The sequence below is a fragment of the Stegastes partitus genome, unplaced genomic scaffold (assembly GCF_000690725.1).
Source record: "Stegastes partitus isolate 25-593 unplaced genomic scaffold, Stegastes_partitus-1.0.2 Scaffold764, whole genome shotgun sequence".
Classification (NCBI taxonomy): domain Eukaryota; kingdom Metazoa; phylum Chordata; class Actinopteri; family Pomacentridae; genus Stegastes; species Stegastes partitus.
In genome coordinates, this window is record NW_007578495.1 from 297,386 (window position 1) to 307,585 (window position 10,200).

At 38.1% G+C, this 10,200-nt stretch overlaps 1 protein-coding gene across 3 annotated transcripts in view; it reads left to right on the forward strand.

Moving 5' to 3' along the window:
- micu3a (mitochondrial calcium uptake family, member 3a) overlaps positions 1-10,200 on the forward strand; it is a 36,542-nt gene that overhangs the window by 11,464 nt on the left and 14,878 nt on the right. For 2 of the 3 annotated variants that reach the window (XM_008291826.1, XM_008291827.1), the window contains exons 5-7: positions 3,067-3,114; positions 4,136-4,218; positions 5,508-5,579. In XM_008291826.1, coding sequence (XP_008290048.1) covers positions 3,067-3,114; positions 4,136-4,218; positions 5,508-5,579 — 203 coding nt within the window. Of the gene's footprint in view, positions 1-3,066; positions 3,115-4,135; positions 4,219-5,507; positions 5,580-7,180; positions 7,223-10,200 lie in introns of all 3 variants that reach the window. The other variant, XM_008291828.1, reaches the window with a different exon arrangement.

Consider the following 10,200-nt stretch of genomic DNA (forward strand, 5'->3'; position numbering starts at 1 on the left):
CACACACACACACACACACACACGCTGAGAGATGCTAAATATAACCCACCATGTGTGATGCATCCCCTCTCTTCCTCTACCATAATAACAGAAGTATGTTCGTCACCTTGTAACTTATGTGTGTGTTTGATTAATCCGTGGGGATGAGTATCCAAGTGTCCTTTTTTCATCAGATTTTTTTTCATCAGCTGTAGCGTGGAATAAGAAAAAGACATAGTGAGCGAGGAAGTGAAAAGAAGATGTGAAAGAGGAGTGCTGAGATGTAGAAAACGTTCGGAAATGAATGGAGTTTAAAGGACTGAATGTAAAAGAGGAACAGAGAGAGTAGAGAGAGAGAGAAATGAAAGAGGGGACAAGAGGAAAGAGAGAAAGTTTGTAAAGCTGTCCTCATAAGAAGACATGGCCCTTTATTTATACGTATTCCACTTGAACTATGCCGATTGATGTTGTTGCTGGAACATTGCCAAGACCACACACACACACACACACACACACACACACACACACACACACGCACACATTAATAACCTCTATGTTTACTCCTTTGTTTGTATTACCTCTAAACCATTCGTTTGTGCGCTCACACGTATGTAATTTGGCTTCCTTACATTGCCATCCTTCATGTCAGCTGTGCGTGTGCTGGTGTCAGAACACGCACTCCTCTTCATGCCGTGATGAGCAAGGACAGTTAACATCCTTGGAAAGGCTTCGGATTTCTGAGAATGACAGAGCTGTGTGTCAGACAAAGGAATGCACAGCGTTGGCTGAACACTGTCCTGTGTTTGTGTGGTGGGTTGTACGATGTGCCAGTACTGGTTGTCTTGTCAGTGATTTATACAGTAACTTTGCACAACAATTTTATTAACCTGCTTTAGAAATACTGGATGTACTCTGCACGATGATGAGTTCATGTTGAGGTGATTATTGGTATGCCACACCAGGCTGGGTGTTTACATTACATTTATAGCTCAGAGTGAACCCATGTTGTCAGCTGTCAGACATGTCAGCTGTGTCAGTGGAGCTCATTTTTTATCCTGTAACCTTCGATAAATGTATTATTTATCACCAGAAAAGTCCAATATCGTGGCGATATTGAGACCATACAGCATCGCACAGTTGCTGTTTTTTTAATGCAACTAAAGGTGCTGATGCAGATTAACAAATGACACACTCCCTGTATATTGGCTTGATACTACTCTTGTAATATCATCATAATGTTCACATTATATACTTCTAATTAAGTTTTTCCTAGCAGACCTGCAAAGATTTTAACAAACCTAAAAATTAGATGTCTTGGACTTTGTTCAGAGGTTTAATGCCAGTTGCTCTGTAGTTTTAGCTTTAATAAAGTTCATAGGATTCCTTCTTCTTTTCAAGCTTCACTCTTAATATATATAATGTATTGATATGGACCTGTGAAGCCAATTAGGGATGAATTGCTGTACAAAACATTTTGGCTGTTTTTTAGTCTATCTTTGATCCAACAGCTCTCGAGGAAAACATATATAATAGAGGTTTTTTTTAAAACTTGCTTGATGCTGATTTCTCTTCTACTTTGTCTTTTACCTTGGACAAAAACAAACAAACAAACAAACAAAACCCCCCGAAAATTAACCAACTCTAAGCTTGAAATTGTGATATTTCCTCACAATCTTTTTATTATCAATCATCATTTATTAATTGTATTGATTTAATTTGCCCCAATTTTTTTTTGGTCTAACTAGATTTTGTAAAAATCTGAAAAAAAATCTGCGCTTGTCATCGCAACTATGAATCCATTAGTGACGCAGGTGTGACCAACAGTCATACAACAAAAAATCAGTGTTTTACAAAAATATAGAATCACACAAATTCTATTTTTTCCCCCTTTTTGTATGAATTATGTCATGACAGCTTTGTTACACTGCACAAAAGATAAGTTTTCTCTACTACATGTCGTGGTTATGCTGATTCCATTATATCACACTGAAAAATGAGCCCACAGTAAACAAAAATGTTAACAGGGTTAACAGTGTGACTTCCAGTGACTTCTGGTCATAAATCATTAGTCAATTTCTAAAAAAAAAAAATAGCTTCATTCTTAAAATGTTAAACTGTTGTGCAGAACTTCAGGTACAAATGGGGATGTCCTGAAAATTCGTGATGAACAACTTTGCAGTCTGACAAAACCGTAAAATGTAAAAACTCACACAGAATAAAATGTTTTTATTGCTTTGAATTAGAAAAATCAAGAATTATAAATCAACAGTGTAACTTAATGTTGTTGCTTTGTGTATAGTTGTTTCTCTCATGATGATTACTGTTTGCAGACCAGCATTAACCCGCCTTATTATTCATTAGTGTATTACTCAAAGTCTGTCAGTGTAAACATGCAGACTGTATTGTAGAAACCTGAGTCCATTCAGTGTGTATGTTCTGGTCTTTGCAGAGCTCAGGCTACATGGAGAAAATAGAATTCAGTTCCAAACCAGCTCCTCTACACAAAGCAGCCGAGCATCAGCAAAACACAAGGCTCCCACTGGCTCTAACTGGTGTCATGTTCACCTTCACACACACTCATGCGTACATACACACAAATGGGAAAGCAGTCTCCCGTAACACTCAAGCAAGTCACCCCGAACTATCTGAGCGATCAGACAGAAAGCGAAAAAAGAGGCAGAGAGAGCTGAGATGGAGCTACAGAGATTCCTAAATGTGCCCCCGAGGCAAGAAAGGATCACCTCCTAAAAACATTTTTCACTTGCTTATCCAAACACAGACACATACACACGGACACACACACACTCAGCCGGTGTCTTCACTTTGGACACTTTGGGTGTAGAAGAACAAGCGGTGTGTGGCCAAATGGCTGTTGGCAGCTCGGCCTTCGAGAAGACACATTTTAAGATGCTATCTTCATGAAAGGAAGGATTATGTGTGTTAGTGTGTGTGTGTCTGTGTGTGAGACTCAAGAGGCCCACAGTCTTTGAACATCTGTAAACACTGTGTGTGTGTGTGTGTGTATAGATGTGTGTGTCTGTTGAATGTGACCTTTTCTTTAACTCTATGTCTTGATCTCGTTACCAGGCATCATCTCATACACAGAGTACTTGTTCCTGCTCTGCATCCTGACAAGTGAGTCGATCTTCATCCTCCTTTCAATTCATTTCTTCTTCACTTAAAAATAAATAAATAAAATAAAATAATATTCTATTCTTATTTTATGTATATAAATATAAAGCTAGCTACGGCTACTCAAGAATTTTTTTTTTCAACTTTGTTTTTTTACAATTTTGGTGGTTTTCCTCTTCCCTTTGGGGTAAGAAAGAACTTTTTTTTTTTTTTTTTTAGCCTTTTAAACTTCAATCTAGGCATTAATGAGAAGCTTGTCACCAGTTACCAAATCACTGCCACTCAGTTACATCAGAGTGAAAATGTCACATATTTCCTCTTTAAGAAAGAAAGCATTTTGCATCCATGGCAGCCATTTACCATAATACCATTAATCAGGCAAATGGGAAGGGTTTATTCAGTGTAATTAACATTTGTTTAAAATTCAAACAGGAACTTCAAGAAAACTAATGACTTCATTTCTCACAAGAAAATTTATGACCACTTTCAAAAACTGTAATTAGTTTAAATAATAAATAATACTATTTTTTACGTACATGCTGTCTTGCTTGGCCTTCTTCATGGTTGATTCTGCTGTTGCTAAAATAAATATGTTAAAATCAGAAGACTTACTGAGGATAATGTATATAGACTGTTGTCTGTTACTTAAAAGGAGCAGTTCACTGTTCATTTCAGTATTTCTGTAATTCATGTTTTGTTTTTTCTTTAAATTTTTATCTTGACTGGTATAAACTTATACCCCAGTACAACCATAAAATATTCTACAGCTATGCAAAACCAAGCATGTAAAATGTAAAAAAAAAAATCTAATTTGTGTTTGACCACTGAGAAAATTTGAGAGTGCTACAGAAAAGTCAAAATCTTACTTGCATTATACAGTCTGCATAGATTCATCCTCTCAACCCTTCTCCCTCCTGTCCGTCCTATATGCCACTTTATCGGTTGCTATTTATAGATTTAAAATTGCCTTTACCAAACACATGCACACACACTCACCCTATGTGTTCTCCTCTCTGTTCACCAGAGCCTCACGCTGGCTTTAAGATTGCTTTCAATATGTTTGATGCAGACGGCAACCAGATGGTGGACAAGAGGGAGTTCATGGTGGTGAGTCACTGATACCGAGAGAAAATCCATCTGAATTCACATGTTCATATTAACGTCACTTTTTCCTCCTATCACAACAAAGGAGCGCTGCACGGGACGTTAAATATGCCGACGGTCGGTGTAAAGTCAGCACTCCTGATTGTTCCATTTGAAAATTGCAATAATGGGAGTTTTTTTTGGTGAAAAGCAGTTTGAGATCTGAGAGTTTTCACATTTGGAAATATGACGGGCTGCTATTAAAGGCTTTAACCATTTAAATATTAGTAATGTTCCAATAGGTTTTTCTTGTCCACATATGATCTACAATCTCTAATACTTCACGGCTCTCACAGTTGTCATTTCAATGTCTGGTATATACTGTAGATACTATTTCTACCAACCTTTTATTTACGTGAAGCTGTTTTTATCAAGTTAAATGCATTTCAAAAAGATGATTTTGAGTCCACGTCTTCCAAAGATGCCTTATTAAAGCACCGAGCAGCCCTAACTGCAGCATTTCTCGAGGGATACACATGTGTTACCTTCCCTGCGGGATGGGAGCGACAGATTTTCAGCTGAAACACTGCTACAGGCAGGAAGGGATCAGAATCTCTGTGGAGGCTGGTGGGAGTGGGATGGCAACATCAGCAGGAGGGAGTAGTAATGGTTTAAAATCCTTGGGGAGCAGGCAGGTGTGGGACGGAAAAAGAATTTGCACATTGAGGGCTTGGCAGTAGATGCTGATTTTCCTGCTTCCCTAACAAATGACATTAGTCGTCAGATAAAAGGAATGTATATTTTAAAAACACTACAAATGAACAGTGTCAGTCACTGCTATGATTACAGCTCTTCCAATGTTCCTAGAGATCCCTTTTAATTGATTACTGTGCTTCAGGTTGCAGTTTTCGCTAATGATTCCTATTAATATTAAAAATCTAATTATGTGTATGTGATATAAAGCAGCTGATACTTTCCTGGATCACTGCACTGCAAACAAAATGGAAAACAACTACCTCCTACCTAATACTGACTGTAGTGCAGCTGCAGTTTTCTGCTATATTAGATTCAGCATTGGCCCTTTAATATCTGCGAACATAAATCAGCTCCAAAGTTAAATTAGAAAACCAACACTCTCTTAATCATGTTGCCAAAATACAAGCACTTGACACTGACATCACAGACCTGCATGAAAGTGGGATGACCTCGTGAACTCGGTGAATGTTTGTACATGTGAGCGCTTAAGCTTCTGACGGCGCTTCAGATCTGGCTTTGAATTGTCAATGAGATCCTCGTCCTTTCTCTCATTACAGCTGCAGGAGATCTTCCGGAAGAAAAATGAGAAGAAAGGAAGGAAAGGAGATGCTGAGAAGTCAGCGCAGTTGGTAAGAAAGTCGGTAACGGTGGACGAGGGTGAATGGTGGTGAGAGGACGGACGGATGCTCTTCTGTGGAATTGCTGTTTAACCTTAGTACTGCCAGCAGGGAAACAACCACGGATAGTGTGTACGCGACTATGGACTCGCTGCGGTCATCAGTGGGGTAAACTTGAAATAAAAAGATCCAAAACATCCTGAATTTGTAGTAAAAAGTAAACATTGCAGTAGAGTTACTTCCCTCTTAAATGCCATTTTAACACATCCGTAAAAGTAAAGTGCCACAACACCTCTTGCCACTTTTTGCGGCGTTGTGTCAAACTGTACATGTGGATGTTTTGAAAATGACACATCATCATCCCAGTTAGTTGTCATCTGTACTTAAGCAGGTATGAAAGTTACCGAAACCTTTCATGTAACTGGTTTTAAGTGCATGCTGCCTCATAGAAACTGTTTTTGACCAAGTGGTATCTCCTGTGTTTTTACTGTGACGGTTATCCCTACTGTGTACTTGTTATACTTGATACACTCTCAAAAAAAATGTGTCTTTCTCAGCACTTCTGTGATTCAGCTTTAGAAACAACAATGGCCACTTTGCTTTACAACACTGCTCCATGTTTTATCTCAATAACTAGAGTCTTGATGAGTGCAGGTTTAAGCTGCAAGTGGGTCAACATTGGCGTAGTGCAGATATATTGGTCGTGGGATATATGCTGTCCTATAGGTACAAAAAAATGCGTTAGTAGAGAAATTGATAGCATATGTTTAAGATATTTTAAAGACAGTGAAGCCATTACATAGCTGGTGCACCAGAGATTTTATTTTTCAACTGCGAAATTTTACATATTTTGGTCACAGTTTAGAAAAATCTGAGCTCCCCTCATCATAAGTGTTTGCTTTTGTTATCAACTAAAAAAACTAAATCTACAAACCCAGGTTTACTTGCTCTGTCAGAAATATATATATTCTGCTCTTATCAAAATCTATATAAAATATATATAATACTTAAGACATGAACTACTGTCTCTTAGGTAATAGGAGCCGTTCACTGTTTTTTCAGTATTTCTGCAGCTCATTTCTGTATGTATGTTTTATTTTTTTTCTTGTGAATTGCATCTCTACTGCTATAAATGTGCCTCCTATACAACTACAAAGTGTTCTATAGCTATGCAAGCTCTAACACATTGATTTTTTTTAAAGTGTTTATCAAGACCTGCCAGTATTTTTTGAGGCATCATATTACTAACTTATAAAATGTTACAGTTGCCTTTTATGGTTAAGTGGTAAATAGTTTGACATTTGTTGCTTTAAGCACTTGATGTCTTGCAGATTTCGGGTCAAGAGATACTATTGATAACATTTATAGATTAATACAGGATAAATCTGAAAGAGGGAATGCTTCCTTCTTATGCAGCCTTCCACATATCATCTCTGCACAGTGTCGTAAAGCAAAGTGTGCATTCTAAAATGTAATCATAGATGAGTTGAAAATGACACATCCTCTTTCCTTGCATGTACTAACATGTCTTTTACCTTCTCTCCTCCTCCTCCTCTCTGACTGCATGCTCTGTCCTCTTCTTTCTCTTCCTCATGTCTCTCTCTGTGTGTTAGAGTATGCAGCTGTATGGATATCAGGTTGCCCCCATGAACAGCGTATGTATCCAAACCATAACGCCATAGTCTCCTCCACTGCTCTTTTGATAGATTAAGAAACTGATCAAACGATGAACAGATGAGCAGAGAAATGGCTGTTTCTGTCAGCTGGGTTGCTACTGGCTATGCTTTTACAATTTTGCTGGATAACGAATCAGAATAGCAAACATGATGGGAAATTTGACCTGCTAGAAAAAAGCAGGTTATGTAGTGATACTGTACAAACATTTGAGAATACAGTTGTGATTCGATAATCCGACACCAAATGTAAAAGCTTCTTTTATGTTGGATAGCAAGGCTGTCGGATTGTCAAGAGGGGAGGTCGAGATACAAGGAGGGCTTGATGCTTGAATGGTGATTTGTTGTTAATTATTGGTCATAGTTGTTATAATAACTAGTAGGGCTGGTCCAAATATCACTTTCTGGTCTCTGGATTTTCAGGCCCAATTAATGATGAATATCCGAATGTAGCGCTCCTTCGGGGTGGAAGTGGCCAAAACGCACAAGCAGTACTTGGATGCTGATGCCAGTTTAGGATAGCGGTCACACTTCTGTTTCCACCATCGGTGGTGGCAGCGGCGGCGCCACCATCCGTGTTTACTTCCATAAACACTGAGCACGCTCGCTGCATGTGACGTCATCGTGTCCTCTTCTGCACATGCAGGACACTTTTGGGTCGTATGAAGTTCACTCAGCAGATCACATACAAGTTCAATTAATTGGAAATGTGAACGAACTCGCAAAAAAATCAGATTTCACAAAAAATCAGAATTGAGCATTAAGTCCTACAGTCTGAACGTAGCCAATCTGTCAGATTGTTCAGTCAGATAATACGCCGTTATCCTTATTGGTGACATAAAATGTCACGTCGGAGTCGGAATCCAAGGCTGTCGGTATGTTAAGACTATTTTTCTTGGGTTCCGTTCGTTTTTCCTAAAAACCTGTCGGATAGCAAGGTTTTCGGATTGTTAACGGTCAGATTATCAAGTCACAACTGTATATCTAACTACTTCTGAACAATTTCCTTGAGATGTGCAGCAACATATAGTAAAGTGAACAGTTCAAAGCTTTTTGAAATACGTTTATTCACTTTCTTGCAAAGAGTTAGATGAGAAGATTAACCTGATTTCCTATCTGACTGTTAAATATAAATTTCCAGAAGCCTCTTAGCAGGAAAACGACTACCCTCACTCTGTCCAGAGGTAACTAAATCAGCCAAGCAGGACCTTAAAATGTCACAGATTCATAGACTGTGTCTTGTATGTGTAATGTATAAAAAAAATAAAATAATGATTTCTAGGTTTTTACTGACCGTTATGCACCAGATTGTTTCTCGGCCAATTGTAGAGACTCACCTTCACCGCAGTTGAGCACTTAACAGTTTCCCCCTGTTTACAGTCTTTATTCTAGGCTAAACTAACTATGTGGCTCCATATTTAATGCTGATAAACGAGAGTGGTAATGATCTTCACAGCTAACTCATGACAAGAAGGCAAATAGATATATTTCCCATTCACAGTTTTCACTCAAAAATATGGTTCGTCACTTAAATTGCAGTTTTTGGACAGAGACGAGATAAAGCAGCGACTGAAGAGGGACGTATGAGGTGTAGGTTTCTATAACAGAAAGGATTTTTTGCACTCATAAACAAACATAAATGGCATTGTTTTATTTGTAAAATGTTTGTTTAGATCTTTCTCTATTGGATTCTGGGAGCTCTGGCAGTTTTCAGTGATGTTAAATATATCAGGCCACTTTGTAGTTTGTTATAAAGGACAGAGTTTAATCCGTTTGTGTCCTGACTTGGTCTTTGAAAAAGCATCAAGCCTGCCCCAGTCTACCTGACCTTCTAGTGACAGTAAAAATGCACTCTGTAGGCTCCTTGAAAGGACGCATGGCAAAGACGGAAAGAGAGAGCGATAGAGAAAGACTGGAGACAGGGTGTCCATCTGTCAGGTCAGCTGATTGATCGAGAGATGATGGCTGGGGGTTGGATGAATGGACACAGGAATGGTAGAAAAGGAGTAATAGATTTAAGGGGTCAGGAGAGATGAACTCTTACAAAAAGAGAGTGATGTAATTTAGAACGACTTGGGACACACTAAAGCTTTAAACACAATCAGACCGTTTTAGGACACGTGCTGTTTGTTTGGGAGATCGTGTGTGATCCTGTTTGGGGGAGGTTTGTTAATACAAAGACAGAGCTGGAGATTTTTTTATTGGAAGGAGGCCTTGGGTACAGACACAAAGTTGTTTCTATTGTCTGAGCACAGTCACATTTCCATTATAAAGAACGCAAACAGGTTACGTTCGTCTGCTGAGTGGTATGCCAACCAGAATTAAATTGTTAATCATATATAAGGCAAAGAATAAGGATAATACTTCATATTATGCTGTAAATATTTAGCACTTTTCCTGATTTTATTTGCCCCTAAATTCCCTTATCATATAATGACAATCAGCATCGATGTCTGCCGAGCTTGAGTTGTAACCGTAGAAGTAATTTCATCTCAAATCGTCAAATTCTCAGAACAATTTCTACACGACCATCTCTGGTTTGCCTAAAATGTTTACAGCAAAACTTACACATATATATATAAAGATATTGGTGATGATGTGTTAAATGCTTGCTGATTTTTTCAAATTTTTTTTTAGTTGTTATTCGATTCACTCTCAGCATTAATATTTGAGGCTATGTTTGAAGGACCATTTCAAAATAAAAGCCCCAAATTTGTTTATTTATTATCATGCCGTTGATTCAGAATCTGCAATATTAGACAAGAAGATCAAATAACTTCTGATTATGGGCGAGTTAAAATATGAAAAAATTGAAGAAAAGTTTAAGTTATATCGTATTTTTATTTCAGACCCCACTTTGTCGGCATAACCCTTAATTTGGTGGAGACTTGTCATGCAGTTTTCTGTCATTTCTTTGGGAATTATCACTGCATTAGGCAATTAGGATGACATTAGTATAA